Genomic DNA, 24,997 nt, shown 5'->3' with positions numbered 1-24,997 from the left:
TATTTACATTTTGTTTCAATCGTGGTTCGCGTCACAGTTTGGCACGTTCCTCTCGCTCGCCGTATTCTAGCTGTACGTGTTTTGAAAGACAAGTCACTGCCACCAATCACAGGAGGATTGCAACATTTTCCAACCAATCGACAGTAGTTTGCTCAAAGTACACTTCCATTTATGGACCTGCATGCACTTCCTCGTTGAGGTGGAGGCTACAAAACGTGTCCCTCCGATGCGAGCCTTTGGGAGTGCAAACACAGGACACAGGAGACGTCACACATCTCGGATAACTGAAGGCGTCTGTAAGTGGACGGACCTGTGTGAATATGGGGGTAAGCATTGTAAAACAAGTTATTTTTTAGGTAGTTCGGATTATGTATGAGTGATGACTAGTTATATTGGGTAATGGGGCGGTGGTTAGTGCGTTGTATCATCGCGTGATTGGCTACTTCTCTTGACTGATCGTGTGTTGTCCATTAGTTAACGTTATTGGGATATATTAACCAATGAGGCATAAGGTCGTTTTCGAATTGTGCCGTTATTGGTTGCTTGCAAGCTCCTTTATATGTTTATTGGTTATTCTTGTCCAATCACAGTTTACAAGTCTCCCACGTGAATGACACTGCTGTAGTCAAATGAATGCTTTACCGTCCTATCTGTGATTGGTCCAATGTACGTTTGTGGGCGGGATATGGTGACGTTTTGTGATGGGATGGAAAATGGCGGCTGTTAAGGAGACCGCATTAACTTTATACCATATTAGTAATAAAAGCTGCAACCATGTACGCCCTATTCTTGCAGTGTATTAGAATGTTGTCATTTTAATACGACTTAAGGTCATGTAGAGTTTTTTTTCTATCGGTATAAGCAGGACGCCTTCCAAAAAGCTAACATTAACGTTAGCTGGACACGACTTGGAATGGTGAAGGCAAGGAACAAAGCTCGAGTATTCAGTCAGTCTTGATTTTATGATAATGATAATTGTATCATCACTTCCATTCAGCGTAGTAACGTTACTGTAATTAGCCTATTTAAATGAGTCGGGTTCCAACTTAAACTTCCCATATCCAGCCGACGTTGGTTCACCAGACCTGTGTGCAGTCAGTGAGTTGGAGCGTCAGGCAAGAAACTGTTAACGTCAGATGAGTTTTGGAGCTTTTCAAAGACAACAAATGTCTTATTGACATCTCAGTTAGCTAACGTTAGCCAGGAGACTGATAAGGAAGTTAGTCACTTTTCTGTGGCACGCTGCGCCTTCCAGCTGTTTGTTTACTATGCAGTGGAGCCAAGCGGCGCTCCGCTAACGTTACAGCTGACGGTGGCTCTCTGATGGCTCGAACACTCTGCAGCGCTAAATACGTGGATTTGTTTGGACAAAGCTCGGTTTTCCAGTGATAATGGACGATTCCAAGCCACGGTACAGCAAAAGGCTGGTAAGTGTTACAGTGGATTATTTTTTCACTATCAACACTGCTTTCATCGGTTAATTCAACAACCAAGGTAAGGTGTGTGCTGTGCGCATTCACCTACACGCTGTCTATAGATGTGTCAGTTAACCATGGCAAGATATGAAAACAGCGACAAGGCCTGGTGGAAAGAAATGCCACATTTCCCACAAAGTTAACCCGTGACAAAGTATCTGGTTTTAGACAATACAGTGCAGCCTTCATTTGAAGCTGTGGCTTTTCTGTACCCAGTAGGACAGAACTTACAATGTGTGAAATATGAACTGTGATTTGATTAACTGTCACATGATGAACCTAGAGAAAGGCATGGGGGGACAGTGTAATGTGCTGGACACTTCTAGTGCCGCCCAGACCGATATATATCTGCTGATATTAGCAGATATGTCAGTATTAGCGTGTATGCAGACAAACGACAAGAAATTCAAATACAGAAATGCCAAAGAAGTTTTGTTGCAGGGTCACCATCCTGTAGTTTGTCCACCAGAGAGTAGTGCAATTGTAATATCTATTATTAAAACAAAATTAATATTGGCTAATGTATATCATTGCATTTTTTTTAACTCTCAAAAATATCGGTATTAGCCTGAAAAGTCTATCGCTGTTTCCCTTGTGAATGCAAGTGGAGGAGGAGTTGGAAAGACAAATGGCCGGGAGTGAGGAGAAGGTTGAGGCAGCGGGGGCTAACCTGTCTGATCCACTGAAACATGTTCGCTACTAAGGAGCTGTGGGCGCAAAAGACCAGGGAAGGTCCACAGACAGACGGAGGCAGGGCTACAAAAATGTTGTTGCGAAGGACAAAAGGAAACCTAATGATCGTCATCACTCACCATATCTCCTTAAATGACAAAAGGGGCCGGTGGGATGGCGAAAAGGGCTGAGGTTCTGGTCGTGGATGGAAAAATGTATGAGGAGAAGAAGAAAGGAAAGAAGCAGCAGACTGTTGTTCTGTCATTTTTGTTCTTCCAGTTTGACTGGAAGTTAGTGGAGCTAATAGTTGATAAATCATATTACAATTACAGTGTGTTTTTTGAGCTGTGAGATGGTCATTGCATCTGCAGAGGTGGTGTGTGTCTGTGTGTGTGTGTGTACCAGTGTAATGCCTGCACACTGAACAACAGATAAAGAAATGGCCTGCGATGCCCCATTCAGTATGAGTTTGTTACATTATTACATTACATATTTTGCAAATTCAGTGATGTAGTTTTTCTGTAACTTGGTTTGTTGGAATTGTGAAGTGCGGCATGCCATTAGATTCTTGTTATGCAATACATAGGCTAGTACAACTGGTAATTGATTGCTCAGTGTATATTGCAAATTTAGGTTTCTGTATGTTGGAAATGGTATTTAACATTCTGAGAAACTGTCTTTCAGGCTTCTCATTTTTATCCAGCATTGATCAGTTTCACCAGCTTAAATGATCTGTTGTGCTGGCAGTTTTTATCAGTTGTAGGTAATGAAATCCATGAATAGGACATACTACAAAATGAAAGTCTTGGCTGTTAGCAGTAAAGAGAAGGGGATTCAAACACACCTTTTGATTTAGGGAATTAGATTGTTGAGGTATTCTGCTCGCTTGGGAATTGTTCCAAAATGTGACTGGGTGTAGGGTATCTTCAGGTCTTCAAGTCTAAAGCATTTAGTTTCCTCAAAAAACGCCTTTAAAAGTCTTAAATTTAATTTACAAAAGTCTTCAGTAGACATTCTCCACCTCTAAACTAAAAGTGGGGTTGCTGTGGCGGGTGGCGGGGGTTGCTGTGGTGGGGGTTGCTGTGGCGGGTGGCGGGGTTGTGCTGCAGGAGGCTGTTCAGTCCTTTTTTGGGGAGTTTCAGTCGGCCCCATCAGACCTGTAGCAAACACGGTCACTACTGCAGCTACAGTAGCTCGGACGCTCATCAGCTCAGATTTTAGCTTAACACTTGAATGAACTTAAATCAGTGAATCACTTTTAACTGGTTAATCCGTCCATCAGTGTTCTGCCTCTTATCAGGGTCCAGGTTCCATTAATTGAATTGATTATATCATGAGGACTTGTTGTTGTATACAGCTGGGAAGGACTGACAGAAATGTGATGTAGTAGTAATAATAATAATAATAATAATAATAGCTAAATGATCATACTTTCATTCTTTGGACAGTATGACAGTGAAACAGGTATTAAATTCATCCTTTGTGGTATTAAAAACCCTGCAGAAAGCCTGTGGGTAACAGATACAGCTGTCCATGTTTTGCAGTGGTTAGACAGGCCTTTGTATTGGATCGCAGTACATTGTGAAGTGTGAATAATGTTTTATCCACCTCTGCACCTTGATCTGGTCATCAAGGCATCACTCCAGACGGTGCTTGATTTGTCAGGACAGAATGAACGTAAAATACATTAGTTCCCTAACACACTTTAAATGTTTGACATCATTTAATCTTGATAGTAGAAACTGACTGGCACAAGTACACAAGGGCACATATGAGTGTAATAAGAAAAGTCTGTATTAAGATAAGCCTATTGCATGGGTGAACGCAGACACCGGGGAAGAGGTGGGAGAGCTTATGGATCACAGGCCGGTTGGGGGCTCAGCCTGGGATTATTCCTGTCACCTGTCATGACCACCATGAATTAGTGCCAGTGTTTGAAAGCAGTGTTAAGATATTTTGTCTGCTAGTCAGTTTGAAGGGAAGATCATTTAATAATGTTAAAAAAGAAGTCTACCTTCTGACAGTTGTACCTGGTGTGTTTTTCATCCGTCTTTGTGTTCCGGTTTTGTCTCCACTGAGGCTATTTTCCACTCTGGCCCTTTTCAACTTTTGCACAGTCCTAGTTGAACATGCATGCTGTTGTTATTTAATATACAGTGAATATTTAGAAATGAATGGTGTCTAAATGTGTTGAGGTACTCCTGGTAAGGAAGACTGTCCAGTTTAGTGTAAAATCCACCTTAATCTCTTCATTTTGCAGCCTGTAGTTTGTAGACACATCTGTTGTTTTGGGAATCGGTTTAATTGACAGTTTTGGTTCTGGTCCTGGCTCTATTATTTGACCATTTGTCCTTTTCTGTCACCTATCTTTACCATGCTTCTTTTTTATATTTTCCCCCATCCACCCTTCCTTCCCCCTCCCTAGCGGGCCGGTACCCGTCGACGATACCATGACGACGGCATCTCCGATGAGGAGATTGATGGAAGGAGGATGTTTGACCTGGAGGAGAAAGTCAACAGTCAGAGGTTCAGCTCTGACCGGGTCATTCGCATGGAGGGAAGAGGTAGGCGAGCACAGTGAGGTTTCCATTGCTTGTATGTGGAAACCTGGTTCTCAGGTTAGAAAAGTGAAGTGGAAAAGTCCAATTAACGTTAGGAGAAGAGTTTTCGGCTGGACTGCAGCAAAGCGGCAGCCAGCCCTATAAACGCAAAAGTGTTGTCCTTGATTGAGAGATGACGTTTCCCCATCGGGCGTTGCTCTTTCAGAACGAATAGGTGCGAACACGCCTGAACTACGTCCTCAGGAGGCTTTTACAGTGAGGCGCGTATTACTAAGTGTCATTTGAGTCTGTGTATCATCTATTCATGTATTACCACAAAACTGTTATTTTGCTTTGTACTCTTTGTCTGCTGTGCACAGTCTGATCTGCAGCGTGCACTGACCTCGCGGAGCGCACAGATTCAAAGGAAAAGTTTGTAAAATAATATTTCATTCTTTATGTGTTTAAGCATGGGAGTTTAGACATCCTGTGATGCACTATGAAAGATATAAGAGGAAAAAATAATGCTCTTGTTCCCCTAATTGACTTTGATTTGACATGCTCAGGTCGTACAGCGGCATCTAGTGGCCACGGTCGTCAAAGGAGCTTCATTTGTAATTTAATACCTGTAAGATACTTACTGCATGACTTGGTGAGAGATCTTTCCCAAACATAGCCAGCTTTTGGTGGATCACTTCTCTTTGTGACACCCACACAGGGACGGAAGTCAGTCAGAGCCGGGGGGTGCTGAGAGAAAGTCACTCTATATGATGATGTCATGCTAAAGGCTGCACGCCGTTAATGGTTTTTGCATTTATTTGAATGGTGAGGATCATTTGTATCTAATAGTTATTAAAACCATTTTACATCAATTTTAGAACATTTACACTACACCAGACCTCAAACTTGAACACCAACATACTGTGTGTCAAAGCACTGAAGTCAAGCATGGAACCTGCAAGGAGACGATGAGGGAGTGAGACAGCGCGTGCACGTTGGGTACAGTTGCTGCTGTGAAGCTAACAGCCAGAGGACGAGACGGTTTCCCAGAGCAGCACAGCAGCTCCAGACAGCGACGCTCACAACTCTCCTGCTGCTACAGCTAACATCACAACAGCAGCACAGCTTGGCTAACTAGAAAGTCAGCGGAATGAAAAATATCACTGGGAGCACTACAGGAAATTGCAGATGAACATTTAATATCCAGGAACTCAATTTATAGACACTACCACTGACTATCCGCGTAACAATTTGGCCACAATGTAGCACACTGACCATACTCGCTCCAGCCACATACTAGGTTTCCTCCTAGTCTTGTTGTTAATAAAGCTGTGACGGAGTTGAACACAAACAGTTGCCTGATGACAACAGTAGACATTAATACTGATTGACATGGCTGCTTCTTGCCTCCCCATGGCTGACACACAGATGACCATGTCAGAAGTTTTAAATGTGCCACGTAGCATCATATCTGGCTGTCTGTCCCAACCACCAGTTTCAGCCAGGAATCAGGAATGTTGAAAAATGACTTTGGAACAGTTCTGTCACATTTTGTTCGTATTTCTTAGACTTGACGTATGAGTTCATCCAGAGAGGCGGCCTGAGGGACCCAATCATCGTTGAGAAGCCTGATGGACTGGGAATCAAGTAGGCATCCTCTTTATTTATCTCTTCATCCTTTCTTCTCATACATCTACCTACTTCAGTCTTTTTTTTTATCAAGTCTTTTGTTAACTTGCTTGTTCTTTCTTTTCCATGGGGGGGCTGACATGATTTGATATTTAAACCAAACAACGTGAATAACCTCTTGTTCTGTAGGATGCCCGATCCTGACTTCAGTGTCAATGATGTCAAGATGTTTGTTGGTAAGACTGCAGACATTAAGTTTTCTTCCTTCAATTAATTAGATGCTACTACAAGTCTCAGGTTTAGTCCTGGCTAGGGATGGGTATCGTTTGAATTTGATTGCAATTCTGCTTATCAATTCTGCTTATCAATTCTGCTTATCAATTCTGCCTATCGATTCCCAGTTTGAATTCCAATATGGTGTATAAAAAAAAAAAGAGAGCTCAACTGTTTAGATAACAAAAATATCTTTTTGCCTTTGCTCTGTCTTGCACTCAGTCTATTAAAGCTTTTACTTTCGTAGTTTCATTAAAATAAGTAAATTCAAAGTCTTTACATTCACAAAGTAAATGCATACAATAAAAACGTATGATTCAATTTTATTATATAGCAACAATTCATAACAGAAGTCCACAGTACATACATTTTCTCGTGGATGCTGCGGTATTTGACACTCCTCAGTCTTCTTCATCTTGTCACGGCTCGGGATCCGTGGCTCTGGAGGTGCTAGCGCTGGCCGACGACGCACTCGGGCTAGCGGCAAGACATCAAACACTGAACATTCTTTCAGATCGACATCATGCTGCCTTAAATGTTTGGTCAAATTTGATGTGCAAACTGACTTCCCACATGCATTGCACTTTGCCTTGTTGTTTTGTTTTTTAATAGTGAAGCCACAGTTTGGAGTGCTTACCGCGCTCCATCTTTCACTGCTGTTTAGCCATGCGTGCTCGTATCTAAACGAATCGACACGTTGATGTGCCGTAGACAGGTCCTGGCAGATATGTAGTCTTTGTTTGCAATAACAAAGGGTTATCGCGTTCATGAACCGATAAGCAGAACCCAAATTCAGATTTTGAACGGTTACCCGGTTCTTGGCCTTTTAGATTTGGTTTTAATTTGGAACTGGTTTTTGGTTCCCAACCTTAGTCCTGGCAGCAGCTGTATGTCCTGTCAGAATGTCCCTGAATAAGACATTTATGAGAGTTAATCATAATTATGAATCATTTAGTCTATAAAATATGAAAGGATTCAAATTGCTTATTTTTTCTGACTCAGTCAATAAATCCAAAACCATAAAGTATTCAATTTACAATGATATGACAATAAGTACATCTTCACATTCAGGAATCTGGAGTCAGCTAATGTTTTTCTAATTTTACTTGATAAATTACTAAAGGACAATTTACTGTCAATCAACAGATCACTTAATTAACATTTGTTCTCCCTAAAGGTAAGGCAAGACCAATGCCACAAATAGGTTATTTCATCCCCAAAAAAGTCCTAATTGGGCTAAACTACTTGGAAACTGACCCGTGGCCACCTTTTGTAATTTAGGAGAGAGTTGTTGCTTTTGATGTACTTATTTTTATGTATTAAATTGTCCTTACATCGACTCTATGTACTGATGTATAAACTATGGCCTTTAACTGTGTCTTCTCAGCTGCTGTTTTGGGATTTCTTTGGCATGCTGTGACTAATCATTGCCCAAAAAAACCACTCTCAGGTAGCAGACGTATGATAGATGTGATGGACGTGAGCACTCAGAAGGGGACAGAAATGTCCATGGCCCAGTGGACACGTTACTACGAGACCCCTCCATCTCAGAGAGAGAAGCTTTATAATGTCATCAGCCTGGAGTTTAGCCACACCAAGCTGGAGAATCTGGTCAGGAGACCTGCCACAGTACGTACACACACTTCATGAAGGGCTCGTGTTTGTGTGGATTATACATTTTATACATAACCCATGCAAACAGAAGCATTTTAGCAGCTACAGTAACTCTGTCTATGCCAGTGTATTCTCAAAATAGTAGTTTGAAATGAAAACATTTGAACTGAAAGTGTAATTCGTATGTTGTGTTACCTCAGAGAAACAGTAAATTAAGCTTCTTTCTTTCTGCGTGTGTGTGTAGGTAGATCTAATAGACTGGGTGGACAACATGTGGCCTCGTCACCTGAAAGAGAGACAGAGAGACTCAACCAACTCCATCAATGACATGCAGTACCCCAAAGTACAGAAGTAAGCCCCTCATGCTCACTTTTCTCTGGAGACAAATCTATAGAAGATGTGGCTGGAAAAATGACTTGATTCAGTATTTCATCTAATTAATTAATCTTAAAACAAACAAATGAATGGATTGACTTTACATTTGAATGTAAACGCTGCTGATGTTTGCGTGACTCTGCAGATACTGTCTGATGAGTGTCGAGGGCTGCTACACAGACTTTCACATTGATTTTGGAGGGACCTCAGTGTGGTACCACATACTGAGAGGAAGCAAGGTAGGGCCGGAGGGGATTAAGCCTCATAAGCTGTTCTTATGTGCTGTAGAACTCCAATAAATGTCTTAAATGATTTCTGTTCCACTCCGAAAACTACAAAGTGACATCATGTTGTTGACCGGTGCAGAGAGCGGAGTCTGTTTTGAATTGCAGTTTGTGTTTTCAGGTGTTCTGGCTGATCCCTCCCACCCCTCAGAATCTGGAGCTGTATGAGAACTGGGTGCTGTCGGGGAAACAGGGAGACGTTTTCCTTGGAGACCGAGCATCTGACTGCCAGAGGATTGAACTGAAGCAGGGCTGCACCTTCATCATACCCTCAGGTATACATTTAACTCTCACATGTATGCTGAAGGATTTCAGTGATGTGACAAAAATATTAGTGTGTGTGTTATACTCAGGTTGGATCCATGCCGTCTACACCCCTGTGGACTCTATGGTGTTTGGAGGAAACTTCTTGCACAGCTTCAACATCCCTATGCAACTTAACATCTGTAATATAGAAGACAGAACGCGGGTAGGTGCAAACACGCTCTCCTATAAGCTGTAAATGACAGGAAGTGATGGATTTTGTACTGATTAAGTGCCTTCTTCACCTCCACCGCAGGTTCCAGTGAAGTTTCGTTACCCCTTCTACTACGAGATGTGCTGGTACGTGTTGGAGCGCTACGTCTTCAGCCTGACCAAGACCTCCTATCTCACACCAGAGTTTCAGAAACACTCGCTGGGCATTGGTATGAACACAGGCAAACATAGGGGCTAGTATGTATGGAGAGAACATTTTCATGATGGGTTTTTGGTTTAGATTGTGTAACTAATTCCTTGTGTCAGGTCTGAAGAAGCCATCTGGCTCAGATCCAGCCAGTGAACAGGTGAAGGAGGAGGAGGAGGGTGGTGGTGATAGTGATGAAGAGGGTTCAGAGCAGCAGTCTGACAAGCCTACAGTTAAAGTTCACCTGACTCCCCTTGAGCTGGAGGGAATGTGGAACCTGCTGGGTAAACTGGAGGCTCTGCCCTCCAACAAGAAGTGTGTCCCAGCAGGGATACACAACGCCCCGGCACTCATTACACACATCAAGGTATGACTCGTGAGTGTTATTTTGCTGCTGCTGGTGTAATACAACACTTTTCTTCTTGATATTTAATGCTGTAATCTGCTTTCTCTCCCACCACTCTTGTCTCTGCTGTCCTGCAGGCACTACTGAAGGAACATGCCAATGACAATCCCAAACTGTCCTACACAGGAAAACCCATCGTCAAGTGGCCAAAGAGAGTAAGGGTCTTCTCTTTAGACACCCAGCACATGAGTACATGAATAGTAATGATGATAATGGTATATCTAGAAGTGCTAAGTCAAAGGCAACTCGACTTGCTTTATCTTTATCTAAAATAATCCATGACCTGCATGACTGAAAATCTTGAAAACCTAAGTCTGTAAACCACTTCTCAGGGCTTAAATTAAGTAAGACTTGGAAGAAATGTTTATTAATGTTAGTATTGAATTGTCAAATGTTTGCTTTTTGATCGGGGGGGGGGGGAGATGACTTTTGTTTCCTTTTGAATGTAAAAGAAATGAGTGTGCTCACGAGGAACAGTCTATACTGTATTATCAGCCAATACCATCTGAGAAAATACATGTCGCAACCAGTATTGGTGTGAAAATGCCATTTTTCAGCTTGCAGTGAAGTTCTATCATTTAGCAAATATACTCCTTATTTGGACCCAGTGTTCGTAACAAATATTGGATGTTGTACTTGTGTTTATTGTATTTTTCCTCCTGTCAGCTCAGCCATTCTTTACTTTTCTGCTCTCTCCACCAGCCCTCGTGGTACCAGCCTCCTCCTCCACCACCTCCTCCTCGTCCTAAATTGGCCTCCACTCCTGTCATCCCACGACCACAGAAACCTGCCTCCTCCATGTCTGTGCTGAGACGGCGCAGGGTCAGGTAACAAAGCCTGTGTGTGTGTGTGTGTGTGTGTGTGTGTGTGTGTGTGTGTGTGAGAGAAACACATTTTGCCACTTCAATTAAAGATGGGCTTCAATGTTTTAGTCACTCTAACTGGGTTTCAGTTATGTTTGTATTAGGCCTACCTCAGTTTACCTCAACAAATTCCAGTTCTTTGGAGCCAACACCAATTATATACCGTTATAATTCACGTAATTATGCAAGTGTATGATTTAGCTGTCTTCGGTGATCATCCATTTGCTGTTATGTTTTCCTTCTCTGCAGGTGTAAACGCTGTGAAGCCTGTATGAGACCAGAGTGTGGAGACTGTAACTTCTGCAGAGACATGAAGAAGTTTGGAGGACCAGGGAAGCTCAAGCAGACCTGTGTGCTACGACAGTGTCTCTCTGTAAGTAACTCTTATTTATTTATTTATTTATTTATTTATTTATTTATGTTGGATATGTTTGTTCTGTAACTTGTCCTGTCCCCTCCAGCCGGGCCTTCCTCTGTCTGCAGTGTGTGAGATCTGCAAGGAGCCCAATCAGGAGGAAACTGGAGACCCCTCCCTCACTCTGATGGAATGTTCCAACTGTGCGCAGATAGTTCATCCTGCCTGCCTCATGGTAATCCACACACATTTGGGCTGTGTCTGAAATTAGTCCCTATTTTATATATAGTGCACTATATTTACCGCCATTTTATTTGAGTGTCTGAATGAGTGTAACATTTATGCTTGTACAGTGCCCTCAAAAATTGAAACTGAAAAAGTTCTACTCCATTCAGTCTTCTGTCGCGCTGTTATCGCAGACGTGTGGACGAACCGCAGACGCTCGACTGTCCCGCTGTTATCGCAGACGTGTGGACGAACCGCAGACGCTCGACTGTCCCGCTGTTATCGCAGAGCGTGTGGGCGAACCGCAGACGCCGACTGTCGCGCTGTTATCGCAGACGTGTGGACGAACCGCAGACGCTCGACTGTCCCGCTGTTATCGCAGACGTGTGGACGAACCGCAGACGCTCGACTGTCGCGCTGTTATCGCAGACGTGTGGACGAACCGCAGACGCTCGACTGTCCCGCTGTTATCGCAGACGTGTGGACGAACCGCAGACGCTCGACTGTCGCGCTGTTATCGCAGACGTGTGGACGAACCGCAGACGCTCGACTGTCCCGCTGTTATCGCAGACGTGTGGGCGAACCGCAGACGCCGACTGTCGCGCTGTTATCGCAGAGCGTGTGGACGAACCGCAGACGCCGACTGTCCCGCTGTTATCGCAGACGTGTGGGCGAACCGCAGACGCCGACTGTCCCGCTGTTATCGCAGAGACGTGTGGACGAACCGCAGACGCTCGACTGTCGCGCTGTTATCGCAGACGTGTGGACGAACCGCAGACGCTCGACTGTCGCGCTGTTATCGCAGACGTGTGGACGAACCGCAGACGCTCGACTGTCGCGCTGTTATCGCAGACGTGTGGACGAACCGCAGACGCTCGACTGTCGCGCTGTTATCGCAGACGTGTGGACGAACCGCAGACGCTGCATTGATTTGGACCATTCTTGCCCTGTGGAGTTTTCTTGTAAACAAACAAACAAACGTTATGTTTACATTCAGTATCACTTACCAAAATCATTGTGTGTATCCTTCAGGTCTAACAAAGCTGTTCAATGTATTTCCTTTCCCATAAAACAATATAAAATATTTAAAAGTATTTTAAATCCAGCATTGTTTCCATCCATGTTTACTTTCTAGCAGTCTTCTTCTTCCCTGCCTTTGTTTGTGCATTGCTGCGTATCTTGGTGCATTACAGCCACCTGTTGATCAGTGGAGTAGTGTGAAACCATTGTCAGCAATGTGGAACGCGTCACCCACACACGTGGGTGCATGTGTGTCCTCTTCGCGTGCACACAATAAATAGAGACGCACTCATAGAAAACCAGCTCCCTGTCGCCATTACAGGTCAGAACCTCCAATCTGTCTCTTGTGAGTCCCCCAACTTTATGGAAGTGCAATACTAAATTACTGGAGTATTGTTTTACAGTAACATACATGCATAGGTACTGCATGTATAGGTCACATTACACTGACACCAGGTGTGAATGCACTCGGTGTCTCAGAAACAATAGTGACCTAGTATAAATAAGGTTTTAGTCTTGCTGGTGTTTACCGTTTTACTTCCCCTCTTTTCTTCCGCTATTTCATCTATCCTTTTTCTAATAATATGTCTGCTTTTGTCTCTACAGGTTCAGGGTGAAGGAGTGGTGAATAAAGACCTGCCCAGTTGTTGGGAATGTCCAAAGTGTGTCCAGGGGATCACTGACCCAGAGGTACACAATGTCTTAAAACACACACACACACACACACACACACACACACACACACACACACACACAGGGTTTCCTACTTCTTGTATGTACATATATATTGAATACACTGCTGCACACACACTTCTGAGTCTCTTTGCTCTGTCTTGCACTCAGTCTATTAACCTGGCATTCACACACACTTGGTTGCAGTGTGTCAAAGCTAATGGGTATTGTGTGTCTCCTGTCTGTTTTGGTTTCATTATTTATTAAAATTTTTTTGTTTTGTTATTTGGTTGCTTTATGTTCTGTTTGTTTTAAAAAAACTTAATTTAACTCCGTCAGTCATCAGGCAGCGATGAATCGATGGCTGCCGGCCACCAGCAGCACATCCGTCCCCGCGGCCCCCTGGTCCTCAGGCTGGGCCCCGGACCCTCTGCTACCATAGGGGGTCCTGTGGGCTCCCAGCAGGATGGGGAGGTGCTCCGCTGTGGTTTCTTCCCTCCTCCTCCTCTTCTTCCTTCCTGCTCTTCCTCCTCCTCAGCGTCACTTCTATTGGTGGCGGCCCCTCTGCCTTCTCAGCCAATCAGCTCGAGACTGGTGAGAGGTGCCGCCTACTCTGCGTACATCCACCCGTCTGTCGCATGCACCCCACCCCTTTTTTCCTCTCCATCTTTTCCAAGAGAACAGACACAACTCTTGATGTAAATGTTACTACTGAAATGATCTTGTTTCTGACAGAGAGACTTCTGTTTTCGTAGTTCATACAAGAGTCGTGCCTCTTCTCTCAGGCTGTTAGCTGTTTTTCAGATCGGATTCTGTGCTGTTTTCCCTTCTCCATACTTTCTAAATGATTTTTCTCATGGCTCATCTTAATGGACTTTGTGTAGCCTGGTTTTAACAAAACCACCCTTTACTCTAGATTTGGGGTTGCACTCAGAACTTGAAGAGTTGAATTGCTGAAAAGAAAAATGAAAGCAGTAAGTTGTCTATGGACACAGCATATATGCTGTAAAGCTTTGTGCAGACTTTTATAGTCAGTTTGGTCGCTTTAAAGGGGCAATATTATTTGGCCAGAATTTTATTTTAAAACATTAAAAAAAAAAAAATGAACTAACCTTATCAACAAAATGTGAAGTAGTAACAGTTCTGATGTCATGTCAATGATGTATTGTGTTGCAGAGATAGCTACTGAAATTAGCATGCTAACCTGCTAGCCCCGGCCCGTCCTGTGTTATAATACCACTTGTGCCTCGAGAGGCGATAGTCCCATAGAATAGTTCCGGTATTTCCAGCTGGGAGATATGTGCGAGCGGCAAGTTCGCTACGTTACACAAGGCTCTCTTAGCTTTTTAGTCTAATAAATAACAAAATAAACTCTCAAAATGTCAAGTATGGAAATATTTTTACACCTATTTTCTTTATAAAACAGAAAAATCCAACCGTACACCTTCTGAATTCACGTTTCTCTCTTTCACCGAACTATTACTTCGTAAAAGATACTTCACACTCCACAGAAACAAAATAAAACTCACCCAAACCGTCTTGGTCAGTCTTTAAACTGTTCCTACAATCACCAACTCTGGTTTGGTCGAAATCAATCCTTAATCCACCAAGTTACATGTGAAAAATATTCTGGCTGTACACGCTGTTGTTGCTCTCCCGCTTGACTCCTCTCCTGAAGCCGCCATGTCTCCGTCATCCCCGGCCTCGGTACTGTATTCCCTGTCGTCAAACTGGCCTCCATCGGTCTCGGAGACTGTGTTCGGTCCCGGTCTGGCCGTGTTCACTGGGAGGCTGCTGATCCCAGTTCTGTTGCCCGCTCACCCGGCTCCGATTCTGGTGCCCATTCCGGACTCAGTCAGTTAATGGGACTGCTAAGTTAGCTGCACGGCTAACTGAGCTAACTAGCTAACGGCAGTTAGCAGCAGTTATGACCTGGTATGTGATATGCTGCTCTATTTTTTTATTTATTTTTTTTTTTTGAGTATGAATTTGACAGATGGAGAGTCTCAATTCTTACATATTGCCCCTTTTTTAAATAAGTTGATTTCAGTACCTTTTTATAAATGTATTAGGTTTGCTCTTGAGAATGTAAATGTTATCAGTGCGCTACTGGACACCTCAGGCTTCACTTCTTCAGTTTCAAAAAGGATATTAGAGAAGCTGATGTCGTTCAAGGTGGCCCTCTTCACTCGACTTTCAGCTTAAATCCCTGAATGGCTTTTGAGAGACTGTACACTGTCCTGGTTTTTCCATCACTGCAGTAACTGACTTTCAGTTGTAAACAGAGAAAGGGTGTTTGGATTGCACTTCTCCTCCAAAGAGCCTCATTCTGTTGGCCCGCTGTTCCCAATGCAAAATGGAGAAAAAGGGTAGAAGGATTTCTTGTCCTTGGGTTGCACCTGAGTCAGTCATAAATATTAAAATATAGATATTAAAGGCTTTTCTCTGACTACAACCAAGCAAAATCTAATAGTAACAACCTCATCACTGTTGTACCAAATGCTTGTTTCAGATGTCAAAGACACATCACTCCCAGTCTTGTCACACACAAACAACGTGTTGAAATATCAATGACAGAAATTATAGGAATATTCTTTCCATTGTGACATTGTAGTTCTGTATGTTCAAAATTTCAAAAAGCTACTTTTGTTTCAGGGTCCATCTTGTTATTTCTAAGGCAAAAGTGGCAAGGAAAAACGTCCTTTTAAGAGGCAGAAACCTCGAGCAGAACCAGACTTAAGGTTGTATCGACACGACAGCAGTGGATGGCCGCCCACCTTTAACTAGATTTAATGTTATCGTAGAAAAGGTTTCAGTCGTAGTCGTCTGGACGCTGTTTTCAGAATCAAGGCGTTTCGGCTCCCATCCGGAAGTCATTCTCAATTGTGAAAAACTGGGACGGGAACTAGAAATGTAAGCTACTCTGTGTTACATAAGCCCCGCCCTCATGAAGGAGTCTACCTGAGTATCTGTTGATTAGCTAGTTTCACCTGAAACTGACCTAATAGTTTCCAAGATGGAAACAATTAGGTCAGAAAACAGTGTCCAGATGACTATGACTAAAACCTTTTCTACGATAGAACACTCCTGGACGAATGAGGGACGAATGAGGGACTACACTGTCCATATTTAATGTTGACGTAACTATACTTTGAGTGTGAGTAGATAATAGCAAGAGCTTCAGTTCTGGGTAAACTCTTCCTTTAATGAGTCACAACTAGTCACAAGTCTTTTGCCGTGGCTTTCAGTAGAGACTTGCATGTGTTCCATGATTTGCCTTAAGAGGCTTTTCTATCGACTATAGGCTTTAGCTATTGACATCAACACAATATAATGACAGCTTCTGTCCAAAAAATATAATCAGCCTTCAATAACTTTTATTAATGCAAAGCCAAACTGTCAGAAGAATCACAAATATAGTATATAATAAAGCTGCTTTCCCCCTGTGTCCACACACGCATCGGTGGCAGTAGGCTTTTTTCAAAGATTTATTTTTTCTGATGTAGACATTTTTTCCTTTTCCTCCAGCAGTCTAAAGGAGACAAAGGTGAAGGCCTTCCAATGGTGAGTGTTTATTGTGGGATGTCTATTTTAACATGTTGAGTTTATTTCTGAATACACTTTTAACAACTTTCTTTTTGTCTGTTTTTCTCCATATCTCTCATCCCTCACACTGTCCTCATTTTCATTCTGTGTCTCCTTCCTTTTATCGTTTTATTATTATTCTTCCCTTCCTTCTTTCCCTGCATGTCCAGAAGCGGAAATCCTCCTCTCTGCTTGATGCTCGTATGGCTAAGATTTACCGACGACAGAGACACAGCCACGATGGAGACGACTCTGCCAGTGACGATGATGATGAAGGTTTGTCTGTAGCACCTTTTCACTGCCTGCTGCCCGCCAGTACTTTTGTTTTGGATTAATCACAAAAAACGGAATAAAAGGTTTCTCAAAATAAAAAAATAGTTGAATTTCAGTTTGACATCCAGATATCTTTTGTTGGGATTGTGATCCCTTTATTCTGACCTGATCGTCTGTCCCATCCATCCGTCCGTCTATGCAGCCACTCAGAGGAGAAAGATGGCGCTCCATGCCCGAGGGGGGAGACACTCTTCCAGGAGGGGGTTTGGTGCCAACAGGAGAGGCCTGCTGAGAGGAGGCTCGGCCCACAGAGGTAGCAGAGGAGGAGTCGTGACTCCCGGCTCCTCCTCCGTCCTCAAGCTAAAGCGAGGGATGAGCATGAGGGAGGGTGCGCGGAGAGGACGAGGGGTGAGGCTGCGGGGAGGCTCCAGAATGCAGCGAAGAGGTGACGAGTCTGAGGAGTCAGACGATGATGATGACGACGAAGAAGAAGAAGAAGAGGAAGAGGAAGACAGTGAAGACGGAGGCAAAGAACGACAGCATCATCGACGTAGGAGGAGGCGCAGGACTGATGATGAAGATGAAGATGAGGACAGTGAGGGGCAGGAGTTTGACCCTGAAGAGGAGGAGATGGACACGCTGGAAGATGAGGAGGAGGAGGAGGAGGAGGAGGAGGAAGGGTGCTGGGATTCAGATCCAGAACCCCCGGTCCTCCTGGTGTCTGATCTGAATGATGACCTGCTGAGTGGCTCCTACCTGACGGTCACTCTACAGCGGCCCCACAAAACCAAGAGACAATCTGGTAAAACTTCAAATCCCAACAGTTACAGTGTAATCAATTTAAATTTGGTCAAATAAAAACATCTAAAGTAAATAGTATAGTATATATTCATGTTCCATAACTGAACTGTAAAGTAAAAATGAACGAGTTAAACTCCAACTGAGACATGTTGTTGCTGCTCAGGCTCCATAGTTCCAAAGCTAGAAGCAGCCATGGGTCCGAGGACCTCTGCAGTGGGTGCTGGTGGTCAGCAGGGCTTCATCCAGAGAAAGACTGCTCTGTCCAAACCTTCACGACTCAAGAGTGCCGAGACCACAGCTGACAGCGTAGCCCCGAGAGGGCCTGGCAGGTAGAGCTCGACACGTTCAAATTCAGTTGAATACACCACCACCACTCCTGCTACCGCCACTCATGATATAAAATCTTGTTATTTAAAATGAAGCCTAGTGCCGGTTAAGACACCGTGGATTATTTGGACATAACATGACTATTTTCAATGTCAATAAAAAATGTTCATCAAAGTAAATGTGTATGGGAGCCAACAAACAGCCCAATCACAGCAAGAGTTGGAAGGATTACATTATGTGGGTAATGTTAATTGTTACACCTTCTATGTAAGATGAAAACTATAATTTGTTAAAAGTATTAGTATTGTTTGGCGGTGTATCACTGTGCAGAAATTACAGGTTCAATATGTATTTTCAGTACAAGTATAGGTAATGAGTCAGCCGGGTGTGTGGGCGGGACCTCAATACCGCGGCTCCAACCCCGATCACTACTGCGCAGACTCCAAATAACGTCACCGCAAGATGGCTGCTCCCGTATCCGGATATTTTGGCTTTCCCTCACCTCTCCCTCACCCCCTCCCCTACCTCTCCGTCACCTGGTCTAGGGATTGAATTACTGCTAAGCCTGATGGCTATTCCAGCTACTAACAAGGCTATACTATGAGAAATGCCTTCAGTTGCCAATCGACAACAAAACGATGCAGGCCGTACCCGGCTAACTTTCTGCCGACACTCCACTTGTTCCCTGCGGCGCTGCACGCTGGACTGAGTGGTTGGGTCGGCTCCGTCAGGACCGCTCCGGCCCTCTTCTGGTTTTTTACCAGCTGTGCACTAAGCTCAGTTGGCTTTAGTTCATTTAGGTTGTGTCCACATCTCTACTCTTGCACTCTCTCCTCCGTCCGCCCTCATATTACAGAAGACCCGCCCTCTTGAGAATGGCAACCAATCAAAAATGTCACATGACAACCTGTGGCCATGACAGTATTAGTATTGTGTGATGTCAGGCCGTTGTGTGATTCCTCAGACATGGAGTTACCAACTTGCATTTAACAATGTTGACAGAGTTTTTGTCCAATCCATTGCCTGAACCCTCTTAAACTAGTACTCCTAGTTAATCATCGGTATGGTGAACAAAGCCAGAGCAGTTTAGACTGACAACAGCTTTCTGTTCCAGAAATGCTGTGACGCAGACTGTATTGTCTTCATAGGAAACTGTACTGAACATCTTGTACCAAACAACACGTGCACTGTTATGCGATTTGGCTAATAATTAAATGCTAATGCTAATGTCTTTTGGAAATGTGTGTGTGTGTGTGTGTGGTATGTATGCATGTGACATCATTAACCCAAACACCATTTGATATGTTTGATCTCGTAGGCCGCGTCTGCGGGGTAACCATGGCGACAGAGGCACTAGAGATCGCTCTGCGTCGTCTTCAGAGGAAGAGGAAGCTGCTGCTCCTCGTGCGCCCTTCTCCCTGTCTCCTCCGTCCCTGTTGTCTCTGCCGTCCTTTAAGGACGTGGGCAACGAGGGCGGGGGGGAGAAGGAGGTGTGGGTGTCTGTGTTCAGATACTTGAACAGAGCCGAGCTGCTGGCCTGCATGACCGTCTGTAAGGCCTGGTACAAGTGGTACGTCACACACTTTTATTCTACAAACTAAACCCTTTGGGTTTAAGTCTTGGAGTTGGCCTCGTCCTTAACTGGAGAACAAGAAGCAGAGCTCTGACACAGCTTGTGAATAACCCGACCGCGTCTCACTGTCCTGTTCAGGAGCTGCGACAAGCGTCTGTGGAGCCACGTGGACGTGAGTCGGTGCAGCCCGCTCACTAACCAGGCCCTGGCAGGCATCATCAAACGCCAGCCCAGCTCTCTGGACCTCTCCTGGACCCCCCTGGCCAAGAGACAGCTCAACTGTCTGCTCACCAGGCTCCCAGGTACTGACAGGCACACACAGATTCCCCTGTCCCTACATGTCTCATTGCACCACCTCTGTCTGCCTTTCTCTGTGTGTCTTCAGGTCTGAGGGAGTTGAGGGTGACTGGTCTGTCCTGGTCGTGTTTGTCAGCGCTGGTCTCTCCCATTCTGCCCTGCCTGCGGCTGCTGGACCTGCGCTGGTGTGAAGGCCTTAAAGACGCCCAGATTAAAGAGATCATCACCCCGCCTGGTCAGTAGCAGCAGAAATGAGCGGGCTCAGAGCTCGTTTGTGTACTTGGGGCTCTGTTTTGGTGAACTTGGTCGATCAATCAATCAAACTTTGGTTCAGCTTCGGTTGTTGGAAGGTGCTATAGAAATACAGTGCTGTACAACATTAAAAACAAGATAAAAAATAATAATGATAATAATAACAGTACAAACAGGTCAGCAGAGCACATGACAACATTAAGATAAAGAGAAGTGTCGCAGGGCCACTAAGCTATTCTAAATAAGTGGGTTTTAAGTTTGGCTTTGAACAAAGGCAGCTCAGTGATGACCGTAAGTCAGCGGGCAGAGAGTTCAGAGTTTCGGACCGGCCACTGCAAAAGAACGGTCGCCCCACTGCTTGCCCCGGGACCGGGGGACCTCCAGCAAATCGTAGAGCTCTGCCGGGTCGCTGAGGGCTCAAGATCTCACACAGATGGGAAGGTGCGAGGCCGCTGACTGCATTAAAAACAAATGTCAAAATTTTAAAATGAACTGAACTGGACAGGGAGCCAGTGCAGGGAGTACAGGACGGGCGCGATGTGCTCGTGTTTCCGACTGTTAGAGAGCAGGCGGGCCGCAGCGTTCTGCACAAGCTGCAAACGGTGAAGACCGGCTCGGTTAACTCCCACAGAGAGCGCATTACCGGAGTCTGTGCGGGAACTAACAAAGCGTGGAGAGCTTCCTCCGGGTCACAGCGGCTGGACAAGGGTTTAACCTTCGCTGGGAGGCGCAGCTGAAAGAAGCTCGCCCCGACCACAGAATCCGTTTGCTCATCAAATGTTGACTGCCCCAAATTTTTCACAACGTGGTTAAAATGGGGGTCAACGCAACAGGGGACTTTGACTTGAGGGGGGGTGATGATGCCCATCCAGCAGCGTACTGCAAGCTTGGCGCCAAGAATGAGTTTGTCCCCTCCTCCTCTCCTGTCCTCCTCCCCTCCTGCCCTCCTGCCCTCGTCCCCTCCTGTCCTCCTCCCCTCCTGCCCTCCTGCCCTCGTCCCCTCCTGTCCTCCTGCCGTCCTGTCCTCGTCCCCTCGTCCCCTCCTGTCCTCCTGCCGTCCTGTCCTCCTCCCCTCCTGCCCTCGTCCCCTCCTGTCCTCCTGCCGTCCTGTCCTCGTCCCCTCCTGTCCTCCTGCCGTCCTGTCCTCCTCCCCTCCTGTTCTCCTGCCCTCGTCCCCTCCTGTCCTCCTGCCGTCCTGTCCTCCTCCCCTCCTGCCCTCGTCCCCTCCTGTCCTCCTGCCGCCCTGTCCTCGTCCCCTCCTGTCCTCCTGCCGCCCTGTCCTCCTCCCCTCCTGTTCTCCTGCCCTCGTCCCTCCTGTCCTCCTGCCGTCCCTGTCCTCCTCCCCTCCTGTCCTCGTCCCCTCCTGCTCTCCTGCCCTCCTCCCCTCCTGCCCTCGTCCCCTCCTGTCCTCCTGCTGTCCTGTCCTCGTCCCCTCCTGTTCTCCTGCCCTCGTCCCCTCCTGTTCTCCTGCCCTCGTCCCCTCCTGTCCTCCTGCTGTCCTGTCCTCGTCCCCTCCTGTTCTCCTGCCCTCGTCCCCTCCTGTCCTCCTGCCGTCCTGTCCTCGTCCCCTCCTGTCCTCCTGCCGTCCTGTCCTCCTGCCGTCCTGTCCTCCTGCTGTTTAGATTACATTAGTCTTTGTTCTGTCTTGCTGGCATTAATAATCTGAGGGATTCTTACCATCCATGACACTTGTCTGTACTGAAGGCCTTTCTGTTACTGTGGCGACGGTCTTTCCAGCAGCAGACCGTTAACCCAGAAACCCCCGGCCACATCAAACTGGATTATTCTGCTGGAAATCAACAGGCGTGTTGGAGACTGACTCACTGAAAAGCATTCACACAGTTCAAAATCAAGTAAAGCTGCTCTCAGCGTCTCCATCCAAAACACCGGGTAACCGGGGAAACGGCTGCACGCATCATCGTGTTTTTAAAGCCATTTTAATTACAGTCCAGGTAGAGGTGTGGCTGTGGTGTTAACAATGCGTCCCAAGGATCCCGTTTATGTTGCAGCATAAAGATGATGATAAAGAGTTGGTGTGGCTGGGGATGCAATATTACATGTGATGACAACAGCAACAACAGAAAAGACTGTTATGTAACATATTGACTGTATTGTATTCAGACCCTTACTCACTCAATAACAAAAATGGAAAAACCAAAGAAAAACAATTTGGTTTCAGATTGTCAGCAGTTATTTTTGCAAGTAGTCAAATCGAACTGAATTAAACTTCAAAAAGAATTTCAGAAATAATTAAAATACTATATGTGGGGGGAAAAAAAAACCTAGACCGCATATTAAATTCCACTTTCATTTTATTTCTGGCACTATGGGGGAATTTAACTGCAGGGGCCTGTTGCATGGATTATTGCGATGACAAATAAAACTACTATTAAGCACAGAAACAGAAGGCTCTTCAACAGCAATAAGTCTCGTCTGAGGAAAACTGTCCCAGCGCTCAGTGCGTCGGGACGGGGGGAGCCCCGGAGTTTAAAGGGGGTGAAAGTAGTGAACGTGACTGGCCGTGACTGTCGCAGCCTCTACCGCGCCAGCCTGTATGATAATGTGCTCTTTCTGACCTCAGCACGTATCTAAGCTCGCCTGGCCACGGAAATAGCAAAAGTGCGTCGGCATCATGACGTGGCGTGCACGGCACACTCGACTGCGCTCTGCGCGTCGCCGCTGGCGTCACTAAAATGACGCTCAAGTGACCATTTTCTTAAACTTCCGTCTGTCCCTGTAGGTTCAGAGTCGTCTCGCAGCAGACTGAGGAACGTGGTGACGCTGCGTCTGTCCGGTCTGGACGTCGGCGAGTCCACCCTGAGGCTGCTGCAGCGCCACATGCCCCAGCTGGAGAGGCTGGACCTGGCTCACTGCAAGGACATAACGGACTCGTCCATCGCCCTGCTGGCAGCAGCCGGGACTCACACCCGCAACAACCTCACTGAACTCACACTGGCAGGTGGGCTTTCAGCTAGCTGCTTCTTTGGCAGAAGTTTAGTTTCTAATGACATTAGTAGGGATGCCCCGGCCTTTAACATTGGGTATCTGCCGAGACCGAGTCCGGCCCGATACTCGTACTTGCACAGCAGCAGACGATATCTGGCACTTTGAAATAACAGGTATGCTGACTGTGGCCCACCTTATTTTTCACAAGCTACTTGATCCAAATAGTGAAGGGCCTGATTCAAAACTATGAAGTTGATCAGCTTAAATGATTGATCTGATAAGAATGAAAGATTAATTGGAGAAGGCGACTCCTGAAAGTCACGTGAAGCGATCCGCTGTTTGTTGTTGGAACTATAGAAACACTCTACTTGCGATTGTACAGTGCCAAGTTTCACTTTGGATGAGAGCACTTCCTGACGTCTGTCTGTCTGTCTGTCTGTCTGTCTGTCTGTCTGTCTGTCTGTCCAGGATGTAGTGAGCTGACAGACGGCTGTCTGTCCTACCTGAAGCGTCTCTCCTCCCTGACTCTGCTGGACCTCAGAGGCTGTAAGAGCATCAGCAGACGAGCCTGTGACGCCTTCATCTCTGACCTGTCCCACGTCGCCCTCTACTGTATGATGGAGGAGAAACTCATCCAGCGCATGGACTAACGCAAACACCTTGGTACAGCACACACTGTTCCATGGTCGAGAATAAATCCTTTCAGTTTTAGTTTTACATGCTCAGCCTCTTGTGTGTCTTGTTCTTCAGGTTTGGAGTCAGCTGTTAGAAACATTAAACCCGACTGAACTGGCAGTTCAAAGGAAACGCTCCAGAGCTCCTAAAATCAGTCTTCTGATATAATGTGTAAATAAAGACCTCGTTGGAGATGTGGGAGGGTGTAGCAGTTTGCCTCTTGTCTGTGTGCTAAGCTAGGCTTGGCAAATACTTGAACTTGATATTGATATCAATCTTCTCATCTTTCCAAAACGTCAGAATCTGTCTTTAAAAAGTCTTGAATCACTGACTTAATTGACCCCAAAGATGTTGGTGATGTCTGGAAGGTTCCATCTCTTCGGTTCTTCCGTCTGCAACAGATTTAATCAGAAGTCTGGTTAAACATGAGACCACCTTTCCTGCATACAGACTGACGCTGCGTGGACGAGAACTGAACCTACGTCTGTTCACTAAACTTGAACAAAGTGGGTGTTCCGTGTATATATGTTAGAAAAAATGGACAATATCAATTGTCTGAGTGAATCTTAACCTGGATTAAAAAGTGTGAAAACTTAATAAAATGTGAATTGTTGAACTTTCTATTTGAAAGTCTTATTTGATTGCCACATACAGAGATATGAAGTATTATATACTGTGGTCATCTGTAATTTCAATAAAATCCCCACATATTCAATATGGACTACAAAATAAGGCACAGGAGACCTTGATTCGAGTGTGCTGCTGCATCAGATGAACGGCGGGTTGGAGGGTCTGGAGCACACCGTCCTTCGCTGGTCCGGCCTTCGCTGGTCCAGCCTGGCTGCTTTCAGACGCGTGGAAAAACCGGCGCGGCCTGGCGGTAAAGTCCAGCACTTTGCGTTTGCCAGACACGTCACTTTTCTCAGGAGGATTTGTGGAAAGGTGTATGAAAGAATGGGGGGGAAAAAAGATTATAATAAATAAAAAAAGCATCTCGTAAGCTGAGCAGGGCGGTCCCGGTTTACGTTGAGGGAGAAACCTGCTGGGAAAACCACACAGCTGACAGTTCAGAGCACTTCCTCGCTCACTGGGGTTCTGCTGGGCAGGATGTCGAACCGTCTAAACCAAAACCAGTTTAAAGAGAAAATGAGACGGAGACAGACGGCTGCATCTCCGAGGCATTACTTTTTCCTCTGGATAA

At 45.4% G+C, this 24,997-nt stretch overlaps 1 protein-coding gene across 12 annotated transcripts; it reads left to right on the top strand.

Annotated features, from left to right (window-relative positions):
- Positions 1-167: 167 nt before the first annotated feature.
- On the top strand, positions 168-24,417 carry kdm2aa (lysine (K)-specific demethylase 2Aa). 12 transcript variants are annotated; one of them, XM_044185462.1, is made up of 27 exons: positions 678-1,427; positions 4,573-4,711; positions 6,256-6,334; positions 6,506-6,552; positions 8,040-8,218; positions 8,448-8,554; positions 8,724-8,817; positions 8,984-9,137; positions 9,198-9,331; positions 9,422-9,548; positions 9,646-9,893; positions 10,010-10,087; positions 10,635-10,759; positions 11,045-11,168; positions 11,257-11,385; positions 13,002-13,085; positions 13,407-13,661; positions 16,596-16,631; positions 16,823-16,928; positions 17,128-17,727; positions 17,890-18,055; positions 19,372-19,623; positions 19,765-19,928; positions 20,012-20,158; positions 22,916-23,134; positions 23,590-23,784; positions 23,872-24,417. In XM_044185462.1, exons 1-26 carry the CDS (start codon positions 1,392-1,394, stop codon positions 23,769-23,771), a joined length of 4,011 nt encoding a protein of 1,336 aa, XP_044041397.1. In that variant the 5' UTR covers positions 678-1,391; the 3' UTR covers positions 23,772-23,784; positions 23,872-24,417. The 12 variants fall into 12 exon arrangements, with proteins under 12 accessions (XP_044041437.1, XP_044041433.1, XP_044041470.1 ...); XM_044185502.1 differs by lacking the exon at positions 678-1,427 and adding an exon at positions 168-326 and having other exon boundaries at positions 9,216-9,331; positions 23,590-24,417; XM_044185498.1 differs by lacking the exon at positions 678-1,427 and adding an exon at positions 168-326 and having other exon boundaries at positions 23,590-24,417.
- The last annotated feature ends 580 nt before the right edge of the window (positions 24,418-24,997 follow it).

The sequence above is a fragment of the Siniperca chuatsi genome, linkage group LG3, assembly GCF_020085105.1.
Source record: "Siniperca chuatsi isolate FFG_IHB_CAS linkage group LG3, ASM2008510v1, whole genome shotgun sequence".
Taxonomy (NCBI): domain Eukaryota; kingdom Metazoa; phylum Chordata; class Actinopteri; order Centrarchiformes; family Sinipercidae; genus Siniperca; species Siniperca chuatsi.
This window is presented reverse-complemented; position numbering and strand designations above follow the sequence as displayed.

Bases quoted from the DNA above. Each gene is read 5' to 3' on its own strand.
- kdm2aa (XM_044185462.1), top strand. From the start codon at position 1,392: ATGGACGATTCCAAGCCACGGTACAGCAAAAGGCTG. The intron at 9,138-9,197 runs GTATACATTTAA...CAAAAATATTAG, and splicing joins CACCTTCATCATACCCTCAG to TGTGTGTGTTATACTCAGGT. The intron at 16,929-17,127 runs GTTTGTCTGTAG...CCGTCTATGCAG, and splicing joins CAGTGACGATGATGATGAAG to CCACTCAGAGGAGAAAGATG.